General features: G+C 32.5%; 2 protein-coding genes and 1 long non-coding RNA gene across 3 annotated transcripts; all 3 read left to right on the forward strand.

Moving 5' to 3' along the window:
* The first annotated feature begins 411 nt into the window (after positions 1 to 411).
* LOC100267512 (exopolygalacturonase) lies at positions 412 to 2,055 on the forward strand. Its single transcript, XM_002276652.4, has 4 exons — positions 412 to 555; positions 654 to 968; positions 1,071 to 1,589; positions 1,668 to 2,055. Exons 1-4 carry the CDS (start codon positions 412 to 414, stop codon positions 1,905 to 1,907), a joined length of 1,218 nt encoding a protein of 405 aa, XP_002276688.3. The 3' UTR covers positions 1,908 to 2,055.
* Positions 2,056 to 13,923: 11,868 nt separating this feature from the next.
* On the forward strand, positions 13,924 to 14,304 carry LOC104877616 (uncharacterized). The gene has a single exon (XM_010646239.1). The coding sequence runs from the start codon at positions 13,924 to 13,926 to the stop codon at positions 14,302 to 14,304; it is 381 nt and encodes a 126-aa protein (XP_010644541.1).
* A 32-nt stretch (positions 14,305 to 14,336) lies between these two features.
* LOC132253435 (uncharacterized) lies at positions 14,337 to 14,775 on the forward strand. Its single transcript, XR_009465303.1, has 2 exons — positions 14,337 to 14,500; positions 14,607 to 14,775. It is a non-coding gene; the product is annotated as an uncharacterized LOC132253435 (long non-coding RNA).
* The last annotated feature ends 925 nt before the right edge of the window (positions 14,776 to 15,700 follow it).

A 15,700-nucleotide genomic window follows, 5' to 3' on the forward strand; every position in this document is an offset into this window, starting at 1 on the left:
CCTCAAAATTTATCTATAACAGTATCATACCATTAAAGGGCATTATTTTTTTACCAAAGGGCTTTTTTTTTTTTTTTCCAAATTTGATGGATGACAAAATCAAAATTTCATAAAGTCATTACATATAAAATATAAAATATGGTAACTTCGTAATTGAAAATCAAATATCCTCCTTATCTAAGATACTAACGTCTAAACTTACCTACAATGGATTATGAAAATTCATTGATTGTTACCATGCATTTATCTCCCTACTCCTATTTTGTAAAGGAATGGATTTCCACAATCCATTTATCCATCTAATAATAAGCAATTAATTAACACCAATAGATCTATGGGTATATATAGAGGAGACAAAAATTAAATTCCTCACATCATTGGAACAATTAGCAGTAGGACGCCGAGGAGATGATGGCATGGAGATCAGATTTTCTAGTATTCTGCATGCTGATGTTCTTCTTGGTGTCGACCAGTAGTGTTGTTCTAGGAAAACCGGCGGTTTTGAATGTGAAAGATTATGGTGCAGTTGCAGATGGGAAGACTGACAACAGTCGGGTAATTTACTTGGTTGATCTGTAAAATCATAAGGTATATACTGCTGAATCTCTTGCAGTAATGTTCTTGCATTTTTTATTTTTTATTTCTTTGGTAAGGCTTTTCTGGAGGCATGGGAAGCAGCATGTGAACAGCAAGGAACGAGTGTTATCACTGTTCCAAGAGGAGGAAAATACTACGTGCGCCAAGTCGCATTCACAGGACCCTGCAAAGGCTCCATAACGTTCCTAATTCAGGCCGATCTTTATGCCCCTACTGATAAAAGTTCTCACACTCTTACGTACTGGATCAAGTTCGGGTATGTGGACTATTTGACTATCGCCGGACTTGCCAATCTGTATGGCGGAGGACCCTCTGCTTGGCCTTACAAGGGCTGCGGACAAGGTCAGGAGTGCTTACAAGTTGTTCCCCATGTAAGTCTTCCCGGCTTTAAAACAAATCTATGAAGTTAAAGGAGAAGTTCTTACATTGTCAAAATTTACTTTTTCTCTTATTCTGTGTGTGATTATGAACAGTCACTGAGATTGGAGTTCGTCAATCATGCATGGGTTCATCATATAGGATCAATCGATGCTAAAGATAAGCACATCAGCATATTCCAATGTCAGGACGTGACGCTTAGTGATATTAGGACAACGGCCCCCCACGACAGCCCTAATACAGATGGAGTACACATAGCAGTATCGGAGAGAGTTAAGATTTTGGATTCGACATTTAACACCGGAGATGATTGCGTAGCCATCTTTTCTGGAAGCAAGGATGTGAATATCAGCCAGAGTATTTGTGGCCCGGGGCATGGGTTTAGCATTGGGAGCATGGGCAAATTCCCAGATGAAGACCCCATAACCAAAATAAATATACGCAACTGCACAATTAGCCATACTGACAACGGTTTTAGGATTAAAACATGGGCCGTCTCCTCCTACCCGACCTTTGCTTCCGATATCACTGTTCAAGATGTTATGATGGATAACGTCCGCAATCCCATCATCATTGATCAACATTATTGCCCTCGGGGAGGTTGTGATCCGACGGTATGTATTTATAGTGAGTTTAATCTACCATTTTTCATTGCTGAAGATAATAATATATGATCAATTGTGTATGTGTAGGTTGAGTCACAAGTTCAGATCAAAAACCTTCAGATAAAGCGAATATGGGGGACTTCAACCACGGAAACTGCAGTGAATCTCCAGTGCAGCAGCCAAAAACCATGTCAGGGTGTTGAGCTTGAAGACATCCTTTTACTTTTCAGAAATCCCGAAGGTGGCAAACTACAACCTGCAGTTTCCTCATGTGCCTATGTGGTGGGCTCCTCCCGTGGCAAACAGGTCCCTAAGCCTTGCATATAGGCCTCGTCCAAGCATGAATGAAGCACCATTACATTGAGTTGATATATATGCTTGCTTTGGGCTCCCTATGTTCTGTTTGCTGGCTGTGGAGAAAGAAAAATACTATGGTTTTGTATCTCTGTCAATTGTAATAACATATGATGCGATTTTAAGTAATTTGTATCATTTTTGTTAGAAAGTGGGGTAATTTTGATCTGTATCAGTTATATCAAATGGGGTAAATCACAATCAAGGGCTGGTTTAGGAGATGGAATTACCAACCTTTATCTACGCATCATTTGCCCACCACAAATTTTCAACCATTATGATAATTATCTGCATCACAAATCATAGTATTTGCCATACAAATTTAATTATAAATCATTCTTAGGATTTATTTCATTAAAACCTTACTAAAAAACCATATGACAAAAATCTAGCAAATTAAAAAGAGTCCAATATTCTTTTAATGCTTTTGGGACTACTATAACGTACCGCTCCATGGGACAAAAAAAATGTAGAGTGTTATGTAATAACATTCTTATCAGTCTACTCTTTCTCATATAGCCATGATTATACTTTCTTCAATAGCTCAATATGAAATATTTGAGTTTACGTATTTTGATGTTATATATGAAAGTGTTGCAACTAACAAATGTTTTTGTGAATATCCATCATATTTTCATTTAATCTTATTTATTGAATCTTTATTTCACCATTCTTTTGGAGCTGAGTGTAAAAGAAATTTGATGAGATATGTTTAGTTCCATCACCCTTAATATATCCTTCTTTTAACATATGCAATATATACAACATTATCTTTATATAATATTATCTAATTGTCCTTGATGAAAGATTGTTTGTTGGATTACAATAAATTTCAACCACACACATTCTTGACTAGCTTAATGAATTACAATAATTTTTAAAAAATCAAAAGGTAGCTAACATTGTCTCCTTACTAAAATATTCCTGGAAATAAACAGATATGTATGGAATTTCGAAAAATAACCAACATATATATTCAAGTTACCATAGTTTTGATCATCTTGAATAAAATAATTAATTATAAATCAGTTGTTCCACAATGCATATTTGATCTAGATCCAAACATTTTGTGTAAGTGCAAAATCATATCTTGCTAGAAAATTGATAGAGATTGTTATGACTAACCATATACAATTTATAAAATACATTAATTTATTAATTGCACTAACATATGATTCTTCTAGACTAAGCACTATGTCATTTTCTTTTTTGGGATGAAATATATTTTTATTCACTTCAAGTAAATGAATAACACATGAATGGAGTGTGATTGTTCATATGAAAGTAATACTTCAAGACTTTGCCTATACAAGTTAACTAATGGGCTAAGACTCCACTTGGTTTTGTAACGTCTTTTATTTCAAATTCTTTTATTAGATAATTAATTAGTCTTATTAGCTCTTAAGAAGTGACAACAAGATTATAATAATTATAAAATCCTCACTTTAATCGATATAAGGATGCCATTTGATAAAGTATATCATCATTATACTTTATCTAGAATGTGATATTGAGATTTTTAATCATTGTAACAAATATTTTTAATCATTTAGGTCAAATTTGGTAGACCGGGACATGGGATAGGATAAGGGAAATGATATTTTATCATATCTCATGTTTGGTTGATGATGAGATAGGGCAAGTTATTCTATTACTTATTTTATCATATATTCAATCAAATATGAAATAAGATAAGTAGTTAAATATATTATTCATTTTTTTTTTATCCCTTTTACATGATGTTATCATATCCCATTAAAAATCATATCCTAAGATATGCATTTCTTATTCAATAAGATATAATATTTTAGGATATGCATATACTATCATATCTTATCCCTTCAACCAAACGTAATCTTAGGGATTTTTTAATCTTTTAGGGATATTGTTTACTTTAAGAACTATTAACCATGCCATTAAAGCATTACTAGAGTTAATACAAGGTCTTTATAGGAAACTGTTAGCCCAAGGGTTCTCCTAATCAGGTTTTGATGATAACAAATCATGGTTAAGTGACTAATTGGTTTGAATGGTAAAAAATCTCAGGTATAAATTCGGAAATTCATCAAATGACCAAATTGATACAAGATCAAGAATTTTGATCATAGGAAACTAATATAAGATTAATGCATGGGTGCACTTAGGTTTTTCATACCTTTCCACGCATCTTTGAAAACTCAGTTTATTCTTTAAAATTTCAATTTCATTAAAACTCGAGTTTTATCAAATGTACCTGAGGCAAAACGTTTCAGAATTGGTATATTAATTTTCCTAAAGACCTTGCCTAAGTGTTAGAAAAGAAAGGAATTGAAAAAGATAAGTTGTCAGGGCCAAAAGGTTGAACCGGTCAAGGCTCTGGCCAACCGGCTCAACCGGTTGGGGAACCGATCGACCGGTTGCCCTTGTCCGGTCGAGGAGCGCCAAAAACAGTCTCTCTCATCCAATAGCTTCCTTTTCCCGGTTGAGGTTTCCTCCTTCTTGGTCGACCCCCAGCTCGACCGATCGAGGCTGCCTTTTGCTTTTCTTGGCTTCCTAACTTAGAAACCTATAAATTGAGAGCTCCACTTCATTTATGACATAGAGAAAACTTGTAATCAATTGTCTACCCACCTGTTATTGGCTTAAAAGCTCTCATTTTTTCTTAGTGCATTAAATCATCACTTGCATATCTTTTAATGCACCCTTTTGAGTCATCCTAGCTTTGTTTTGTATTTGAGCTAGATTGAGGGATTCTTTCTCATAAAACTTGAGTGTTAAAGCCTTTAAGAGGTTTGAATCTTGAAAAGATTATGTAAGAGCCCATTGGAGCCAGAATCCAAGTGTAAAGGATTTGAAGCTTGGTTGAAGCTTCAAGCTAGTGGAACCCTCACTCGGTTAGGAGATTGAGGAGAGTGGACGTAGGCAAGGAAGTGTCGAACCACTATAAAATCCGAGTTTGAATTCTCTAATTTTATCTCTTTACTTTTTTATTATATTGTGCTTGAATTTGTTGTGTTGAAAAGTTTTTGAAAAACTCAATTCACCCTCATCTTGGGTGTTTTTTCTCATTTAAGCATAGATTTTATTTTTTCAATTAGTATCAAAGTTAGGCCTCTTGTTTAAGACTTAATCGTCTAAAAGAAAATGACTATTCCACCAAGCTCATCTCAAACTGAAAATTTTACAAAACATAGAGCTCCATTTTTTACAGGAACCGACTATCCTTATTAGAAAACTATAATGACTTGGTATTTACAATCAATCGATTTAGACGTATGGGACATCATTGAAGGTGACCCAACTTTTCCTACAAAACTAGTTGACGGAGTCTTGGTTCCAAAACTCAAGTAAGAATGGAATGAGCTTGATAGAAGAAATTTTTAATTAAATGCTAAAGTCATTTTTACTTTGCAATGTGTTATGGATAGAAATGAATATAATAGAATATGTCAATGTAAATCGGTTAAAGAAATTTGGAGATTGATTGAAATAACTCATGAAGGAACAAATCAAGTGAAAAAGTCAAAAATAAATATACTTGTTCATAACTATGAATTGTTTGTAATGAAAGAAAATGAGACCATTGTTGAGATTATTACTAGGTTCACCAACATTGTCAATGGTCTTGAAGCATTGGGAAAGACCTATAAAGAATCCGAAAAGGTGATGAAGATATTGAGGTCACTTCCATCAAAGTAACATACAAAGGTCACCGTAATTCAAGAAGCAAAATACTTGACCAAGTTACCTATGGAGGAGCTCATAGGGTCATTAATGACATATGAGATCAATTTGACAAAGAAGCTACAAGAGGGTGAAGACAAAAAGAAGAGCATAGCTCTCAAAGCTACAACTAAGGAAGAAGAAAATGTTGAAGAAGAAAAACCAAGTGAAGAAGATGGTGATTTAGCCCTCATCATAAGAAAGCTCAACAAATACATGAGGGGTGAAAAGTTTAGAGAAAAAAAGTTCACCTCTAGAAGAGACCTTTCTAAAAATGAATCTTCATCTCATGGTGATAAGGACAAATGGTAAGAGAAAAGAGATTTGGTGTGTTTCAAATGCAAAAAAATCGGGACACATTAAATATGATTGTCCTTTCTACAAAAGTGAAGTCAAGAGAAGAATGAAGAAGGCAATGATGGCCACTTGAAGTGAAAGTGAAGAATCCTCTGAAGAAAAAAATGAGAAAGAAGTGGCAAACATGTGCTTCATGGCAATAGATGAACTTGATGAGGTAAACTCTAACTTTAGTGATGAAGATATGCATGATGTTTTTAAAGAATTATATGAGGATTTTGAAAAACTTAGTTTGAAAAATAATTCTCTTAAAAAGAAAATTCAAGAACTTGAAAAAGAATTTGAAGAAGTGAAAGAAAAATTTTCAATTGTTGAAATTTCTAAAACTCATATTGAAAAAGAAAATGAGATTTTGAGAAATGAAAAAGAGATTTTGAAAAAGAAAAATGAATGGTTGACCTCCTTTCTTTAAATTTTTTTCTTGTGGACAAAAATCTTTTAAAATAATTTTAGTTAGCCAAAAATGTGTTTTTGACAAACAAAAGCTAGGATTCAAATCTTCAAAAAATCAAAAGTATTTTAAAAACTACTTTGTAAAAGAATCCTCACGTGCAAGTCCTTCTACCACTTGCAACTTTTGTGGAAGGGGAGGGCATATTAGGTTACATGTCCCTTAAGAAATGGTTCTCAAAGGAATTCAAATGCAAAAACTAAAAAGGTTTGGATTGAAAAATCTAAGGTCACTAACCCTCAAGGACCCAAAAAGATATGGGTACCTAAATCAACTTGAATTTTATTTTGTAGGGTTCAAAGAAGGATAAGTGGTTATTGGATAGTGGATGCTCGAGACACATGATCGGGGATGAATCCAGGTTTGCTTTCCTTACAAAGAGAAATAGAGGATATGTTACCTTTGGAGACAATGCAAAATGAAGAATCATTGGTTAAGGCAACATTGGTTAAGGCAAAATGAAAAAGGTTTTACAATTGTTTGTATAAGAAGTGATCATGGAAGATAATTTGAAAATATTGATTTTGAAGAATATTGCAATGAGCATGGTATTAACCCTAATTTTTCGACTCCCAGAACTCCTCAAAAAAATTGGGTAGTTGAAAGGAAAAATAGAACTCTTCAAAAAATGGCTAGAACCATGCTAAATGAAAACAATTTACCAAAATATTTTTGGGCCAAAGTGGTTAACACCTCTTGTTACGTTTTAAATAGAATATTATTGAAGCTCATTCTTAAGAAAACTCCCTATGAGCTTTGGAAAAACAAGTTTCCCAACATTAGCTATTTCAAAGTCTATGGGTGCAAATGTTTTATATTAAACACCAAAGTCAATCTTGAAAAATTTGATGCAAAATCGGATGTTGGAGTTTTTCTTGGTTACTCAACTTCAAGTAAAGCCTTTAGAGTTTTCAACAAAAGAACCATGGTGTTAAAGGAGTCCATCCATGTTATTTTTTATGAATCCAACAATTCTCTCCAAGAAAGAGAGAGTTTTGATGATGATTTAGGCTTGGAGACCTCCATGGGAAAATTGCAAATTGAATATAGAAGGCAACAAGAAGAAATTGGAGAGGATCCCAAGAAAGAAGAATCACCTTTGGCACTACCCCCTTCCTCAACAAGTGCAAGGTGAATCAAGTCATGACCTTCTTAAAGATTGAAAGTTTGTCATCAACCACCCACAAGATCAAATTATAGGTAATCCATCTAATGGGGTAAGAACTAGATCATCTATTAGAAATATCTACAATAATCTTGCTTTTATCTCTCAAATTGAGCCTAAAAATATAAATTATGCTATAGTTGATGAAAATTGGACGATTGCTATGCAAGAAGAGTTAAATTAATTTGAAAGAAGTAAAGTATGGGATTTAGTGCCAAAACCTTCAAATCAAAGTGTTATTGGAACTAGATGGATTTTTAGAAATAAAATGGATGAAAATTGCATAATTATTAGAAATAAAGCAAGATTGGTAGCCCAAGGTTATAATCAAGAAGAAGGGATAGATTATGAAGAAACCTTTGCTCCCGTAACTAGATTGGAAGTCATTAGGATGCTACTTGTCTTTGCATGTTTTAATAACTTTATTTTATATCAAATGAATGTGAAAAGTGCTTTCTTAAATGGCTTTATAAATGAAGAAGTATATGTTGAACAACCACCCGGTTTTCAAAGCTTTTACTTTCCTAACCATGTTTTTAAACTTAAAAAGACACTTTATGGTTTGAAACAAGCACCTAGAGCATGATATGAAAGATGGAGTAAATTTCTTTTGAAAAGAGGTTTTAAAATGGGAAAAATTGATACAACTATTTTCATAAGGACCAAAGAAAATGACATGCTCTTAGTTCAAATATATGTTAATGATATTATTTTTAGAGCTACTAATGTCTCTCTTTGTGAAGAATTTTCTAAGTGCATGCATAGTGAGTTTGAAATGAGCATGATAGGAGAACTCAACTTCTTTCTTGGATTTCAAATCAAGCAACTAAATGAAGGAACTTTCATCAATCAAGCAAAATATATAAGAGATCTTCTCAAAAGGTTCAACATGGAAGAAGCCAAAATAATGAAGACTCCAATGAGCTCATCCATCAAGCTTGATAAGGATGAGAAAGGTAAATCCATTTACTCAACTATATACAGGCATGATAGGTTCTTTGCTATATTTGACCGTAGTAGACCCGATATCATGTATAGTGTATGCTTGTGTGCTAGATTTCAATCTTAACCTAAAGAATCTCACCTAAGTGCCTTAAAATGAATTCTTAGATATTTGAAAGGGACAATGGACATAGGCTTATGGTATCCTAAGAGTGATAACTTTGAATTAATTGGATTCTCGGATGCCAATTATGTCGGTTGTAAGGTTGAAAGAAAAAGCACCAGTGGCACTTGTCATTTCTTAAGACATTTACTTGTTTCATGGCATAGTAAGAAGCAAAATTCGATAGTTTTGTCAACGGCAGAAGCCGAATACATAGCAATCGGTTTATGTTGTGCACAAATTCTTTGGATGAAACAAACACTTATGTAGTGTTTGTTTTTTTTACTTTTTTGCTGAAAGCAATTTGTTTTCAGAATTTAAGTTGTTTTTTTTTTCTACTTTTTCATAACTTATTATAAACTTTTTACTAAATAGAAAAAGCCAAAATATTTAGTTTTTTTTAAATAGAAAAAATAACATATTGGTTTTTCTTTACTTTTTAATACTTAATAGAAATAAAATACTACAAAAACAAACAACCTAATATGTAACACTATTAAGCATTAAGGTTCTATTTAGAATTAAGTAAAAAAACAAACACCACCTTAGTGATTTTAATTTGTCTTTTGAACATGTTCCTATTAAATGTGATAAAGTGCCATAAATATTTCAAAAAATCCCGTGCAACACTCTAGGACTAAGCATATAGAGATTAGACACCATTTTCTTTGAGACCATGCACAAAAGGGTGACATTACACTTGATTTTGTAAGCAGAAAAGATCTACTTGTCGATATATTAACAAAACCTCTAAGTGAAGAACAATTTGTTAATATTAGAAGACAACTAGGGGTGATTTCTTCATGATTGCTTAATGAATTCTTGATGAATATACCTCTGATTGCATGAATTTCATGTGATATGCATCATATAGACATACGCTTAGTTAAATGGTCAATTTTGACCAAAAATAAAAATTCCCTTAGCATTGGGCATAAAAAAATTGGGGATTTCAACTGAAAATGGCAGGGAAAGGATCATGAGACGAGAAAACGCACAAAATGAGAAAAGTTAAACCGCGTTGACTGTTGACCAAGCGGTCGACCGAATTAGGACCGGTTGACGAGTTCGTCGGGCTGTTGTTTTAAATACCCCTCCCGCACCTCATTTTCTCTCCCGTTTCCTCTAGTTCTTCAAGTGTTCTGCCGATTCGACTGCCTAGAAGAGATTTTTGACACCATTGCAGCAATTTGAGGGGTTCGGATTGATTTTTGGGACCTAGGGCTTCAATTTTGGACAGTTTCCCCTCCTAGGGTTCTCCTAATCAAGTTTTTCATCAAAGAACTAAATGCAAGATCGAGACTTTTGATCATAGGAAATGAATGTAAGATGAGTGCACTTAGGTTTTTCATACATTTTCATGCATCTTTGAAAACTCGATTTATTGTTTAAAATTTTGATTTCATTAAAACCCGAGATTTATCAAATGTACCTTAGGTAAAATGTTTCAAAATTGGCATATTAATTTACCTTAAGACCTTGCCTAAGTGTTAAAAAAGAAAGGAATTGAAAAAGATAGGTTTTTGGGGCCAAAATGTTGAATCGGTTGAGGCTTTGGCCAACCGGCTCAACCGGTTGGGAAACTGGTCGACCGATTGCCCTTGTTCCGTCGAAAAGTGCCAAAAACACACTCTCTCTCATCCAGTAGTTTCCTTTTCCCGATTGAGGCTTGGTCGAGGCAACGGTAACTTGTCAAACGGTTAGTGAACCGATCGACCCCTAGCTCGACCAATCGAGGCTGCCTTTTGCTTTTCTTGGCTCCCGAGCTTAGAAACCTATAAATTGAGAGCTCCACTTCATTTATGAGATAGAGAACACTTGCAATCAATTGTCTACCTACCTGTTCTTGGCTTAAAAGCTCTCATTTTTTTCTTAGTGCATTAAATCATCACTTGCATAACTTTTAGTGCACCCTTGTGAGTCATCCTAGCTTTGTTTTGTATTTGAGCTATCTTTGAGTTAGGTTGAGGGATTCTTTCTTGTAAAACTTGAGTGATAAAACCTTTAAGAGGTTTGAATCTTAAAGAGATTGTGTAAGAGCCCATTGGAGTCGGAATCCAAGTATAAAGAAGTGAAAGCTTGGTTAAAGCTTCAAGCTAGTGGAACTCTCACTTGATTAGGAGATTAAGGAGAGTGGACGTAGGCAAGGAAGTGTCAAACCACTATAAAATCCGAGTTTGAATTCTCTAACTCTATCTATTTATTTTTTATTATATTGTGTTTGAATTTGTTGTGTTGAAAAGGTTTTTGAAAACCCAATTCACCCCCCTCTTGGGTGTTTTTCTCATTTAAGCATAGCTTTTATTTTCTCAGAAACCTTATGCTATAATTTTTACTTTATCTCATATTACACTTCTATATAATAAAATAGAATGAAATATTATTTTTCATATATACTTTGAAATAAGAATATTTGAAGAAAATAAGATTTCATACATTTCTAAATATGATTAAATATTTTTGGTAAACAACAACTCTTATGAATGAATTTTTATTTTCTTTTACTAATCAGTGTTATGCTAATAACTTGTTATAAAATAAATATAAAAAATAAGATAAAATAATGAAAAGAAAATAAATAATTATTTGATCACTTCTTACTACCCAAAAATCTTTGTTTACAAGTTAAGGGTAACACAAATATGGCAATTATACCAACAACATAATTGCGTTGTCATCTATAAATTGTGATACAAATTTATAATAATAATGTATTTTTTATTGTTTTTAATTTTTGCTATTTTTATTTTAAAATTATGTAATAAAATATTCTAATATGCCTATAATTAATCAACTAAAATGAATTAATTCCTAATATAAAAATATATACTTATAATAGTTTATATTCTAATAAATAAACAAAATACTTATTAATATGAGATCATATTTGATTTATATTAATATTTATTTTACATTTATAATATTTATATTTCTTTCACATGGTGGTGTAATTTCTAATTTACAAGTGATTCTCTTTTGATTTTGTCTTCTTTTTGAGGTCCCAACCTTATGTTACTTTTATTTTATTCTAATTATGCTATGAAAAATATTGTAAATTTATTTATATTAATACACAGAATTATATTTATATATAATTCTGTGTTATTTTGGCAATGAATATATTGTGATTAAAAATCCATCAAATCTATGAGATTATTTTCTTTTATTGCAAAAAATAAAATTAGAATTCAAAATGTTTATCAAAAAGATAAATAATTGGAAAACCCATTGCATTGGGATTTATTAATAAAAATATATATACCACTTTGTCTTCTCTAAAACAAATTTTGCTTTCATAAATATTAAAATAAAACTTTAATAAATAAATAAATAAATTTTAATTATTTTATTTTCAAATTGGAAATATAAAGACCATTGTGATAAGTAATTACTTTTAAATAAAAAAATAGTCATACTTATAATCTCGTTTTTTTTTCTATCTTTAAAAACATAAAAAAAATAGTCATACTTATAATCTCGTTTTTTTTTTCTATCTTTAAAAACATCATTACAGAATTAAATATGTTTGAAATATTACATATTATTATCTAATGTCATAAATTTTGTTAATAAATATATTATTTTTCTAGAAAATATAATTTTAATATATACATTATTTTTATTTTATTATTATTTAGAATTTTTTGCGAAATTTTTGTAAGTTATGATAACTTCTACCCATCGAAAGTTTTTAAAAATAAAAATTGTTCGATATTCTTCAAATGTACACAAATTTTAATCATCGAGGTTAGTCTTGTTAGATTAATTTTTGTAATTAATCTATAATTTGGGCCACACATGTAAATAATTAAAATGTGTGTGCTATCATTTAATTAAGCCTAAATATAGTGATCTAATTAATAATTGATTAATTGGCTTAAGGGTATAATTGTCATGAGATTATTGTGTAGATACCATTAGACAATTATTATTTCTATGAGGGGCAAAAATATAATTGTGATAAAATTAAAACTGCCCTAGCGGTTTATAAATAGGGTTATGGTCCCCATTCTACGACTACGCATTCCAATTTCTGAAAATCCTCTCAGAGAGAAATTGACACAGAATCTAGTGGCTAGAATTGGAAGACCATCTCAAAGGGTTTTCTTCCTATAAAGTTTTCTTCTTCAATGGATTCAGGTATGCTTCCGCTATTATTTTTCTACTCATTGTTTTTAATCAGGAGATTCCAGTATATATGAAATTAGGGTATTCACCTTGTTAAATATTCTAGTATATATGAAATTAGGGTATTTACCTTGTTAACTATTCCAGTATATATGAAATTAGGGTATTCATCTTGGTTGATTTTAACAAGACTATTCCAGTATATATGAAATTAGGGTATTCATCTTGGTTGAATTTTAACAAGTGGTATCAGAGCCTACTCCTTGATTAATTCTTTGAGTTATTATTTTAATATTTGTCAATGGATTAAGATTTATGAAATATTGAGTTGATAAATTTTTATTATTATTATTATTATTATTATTATTATTTAATAGCATTTTATGATATTAATATTTAAGTTATTGATCTAGCATTTTAAATAGGCCAATTAAAGCGGAAAATCACCAAAGTGACATCTTCCGTGTAGATTAGTCTGTTCGGGGTGTTAGATATTTGTGTGTATGTGATTCATGCGGGTATTGACTGGCCCAAAGGAAAGTTAATATTTGGTCAAATTGCATACATACTTGTGGTGATAAATATGTGATGATTATAAAGGTAACTTAATGTGAATAATAAATCAATCCAAAGATAGATTTATTATTTGACATAACTTATCATCAATGTTTGATCACTACAACAAGAGTACCACTTACAATTAATATTACTGTCCAAAGACTTGATATTAATGTTGTGCTAGGTATCTTGAAATGTCATAATTTGCTTTTAAATTTAAAGATTATGTGTTTAATTGCTTATTTTATGTGAGCATGATGGTTTATTTGATTCATTTTATTTTGTTCTGGATTCAGCTTTTATATCAACTACTTCTATATCTGCCAACATCAATAATGTCCCTATGTTAAATGGGACTAATTTTAAGGACTAGAAAGAGAATATGATGATTCTTTTAGGCTGCATGGATATAGACTTGGCCTTGAGAATGCCCAAACCCGATGAACTCAATGAGCAAAGTACTCAAGAGGATGAGGTTTATTGAGGTAAGTGGGAACGTTCAAATAGGCTAAGTCTTATGATCATGAAGCGCGGCATTCCAGAAGCTTTCAGGGGTGCGGTAACCGATGAGGTTACTAATGCCAGTGACTTCCTTACGGAAATTCAGAAACGTTTTGCCAAAAACGATAAGGCTGAAACGAGCACTCTTTTAGCAAGCTTGATTTCAATGAAGTATAAAGGCAAGGGTAATGTTCGGGAGTACATCATGGAGATGTCTCATCTTGCTTCAAAACTTAAGGCTTTGAAACTCGAGTTATCTGATGATTTACTCGTGCATTTGGTTCTCATCTCTCTTCCTGCACAATTTAATCAATTCAAGGTCAGTTATAACTGTCAAAAGGATAAATGGACTCTTAATGAGCTCATTTCATTCTGTGTACAAGGGGAAGAGAGATTGAAGTAAGACAAGACCGAAAGTGCTCATCTGGATAGCACTTCGAAGGATAAGGGCAAACGAAAGAATAAGGATAATAAGGTTGCTGCTTCTAATGGTCCAGAACAAAAGAAACAGAAAGTTGAGGTAACATGTTTCTTCTGTAATAAGCCTAGACATACTAAGAAGGAATGTACCAAGTATGCTGCTTGGCGTGTTAAGAAAGGTATGTTTCTTACTTTGGTCTGTTCTGAAGTTAATTTAGCTTCAGTATCTAGAACACATGGTGGTTAGATTCTGGTGCTACTACTCACATCTGTGTTTCTATGCAGGGTTGCCTGAGTTACCGAAAACCAAGTGATGCTGAAAGATGCATCTATGTCGGAGACGGTCAGTCGGTAGAAGTAGAGGCAATAGGGCACTTTAGATTATTATTGAAATCTGGTTATTTTTTGGATTTAATAGATACTTTTATTGTACCGTCTTTCAGACGGAATTTAATTTCAGTTTCTGTTTTGGACAAATCAGGTTATTGTTGTTCATTTGGAAACAATAAATTTACATTATCTATTAATTCAAATGCTGTAGGAACCGGTTTACATAATGTTTATGATAATCTATATTTGTTGGAAACTGTTCCGTCCTATAATGAAACCTTGCATGTGGAATCACGAGGTACAAAACGTAAATTGAATAAAGATAATTCGGCCTCATTGTGGCACAAACGCTTAGGTCATATCTCTAAATCTAGAGTTGAGCGACTTGTGTCCGATGGGATTTTGGATTCACTTGACTTTTCAAATTTTGATATTTGTGTTGAGTGTATTAAAAGAAAACAGACCAAAACAAAGAAATTAGGTGCCAATAGAGCTACAGACGTCTTAGAATTAATTCATACAGATATCTGTGGACCATACCCTACGACATCTTGGAATGGTCAACAGTACTTTATAACATTCATAGACGACTACTCAAGATATGGCTACCTATTTCTTATACATGAGAAATCACAATCATTGGACGTGTTCAAAACATTTAAAACAGAAGTTGAGTTACAACTCAACAAAAGAATAAAGAGCGTCAGATCTGACCGTGGTGGTGAATACTATGGTAGATATGACGGATCAGGTGAACAACATCCAGGACCATTTGCTAAATACCTAGAGGAATGTGGGATCGTCCCTCAATACACCATGCCAGGATCACCTAGCATGAATGGTGTAGCAGAAAGACGAAACCGAACCCTTAAGGACATGGTAAGGAGTATGATTAGTCATTCTACTTTACCCGAAAAACTCTGGGGTGAAGCACTCAAAACGGCAGCTTATATCCTAAATCGGGTGCCAACTAAAGCGGCTGCTAAAACGCCTTATGAGCTTTGGACGGGTCGAAAGCCCAGTTTAAAGCATTTTCATATTTGGGGATG

The sequence above is a fragment of the Vitis vinifera genome, chromosome 19, assembly GCF_030704535.1.
Source record: "Vitis vinifera cultivar Pinot Noir 40024 chromosome 19, ASM3070453v1".
NCBI classification, from domain to species: domain Eukaryota; kingdom Viridiplantae; phylum Streptophyta; class Magnoliopsida; order Vitales; family Vitaceae; genus Vitis; species Vitis vinifera.

What these genes read in the sequence shown, in the direction of transcription:
- LOC100267512 (XM_002276652.4), top strand. Translation starts at nt 412, where the DNA reads ATGGCATGGAGATCAGATTTTCTAGTATTCTGCATGCTGATGTTCTTC. An exon ending in GGAAGACTGACAACAGTCGG is followed by an intron (nt 556 to 653) that starts GTAATTTACTTG and finishes TTCTTTGGTAAG; the next exon opens with GCTTTTCTGGAGGCATGGGA. An exon ending in GGGGAGGTTGTGATCCGACG is followed by an intron (nt 1,590 to 1,667) that starts GTATGTATTTAT and finishes GTGTATGTGTAG; the next exon opens with GTTGAGTCACAAGTTCAGAT.
- LOC104877616 (XM_010646239.1), top strand. Translation starts at nt 13,924, where the DNA reads ATGAAGCGCGGCATTCCAGAAGCTTTCAGGGGTGCGGTAACCGATGAG.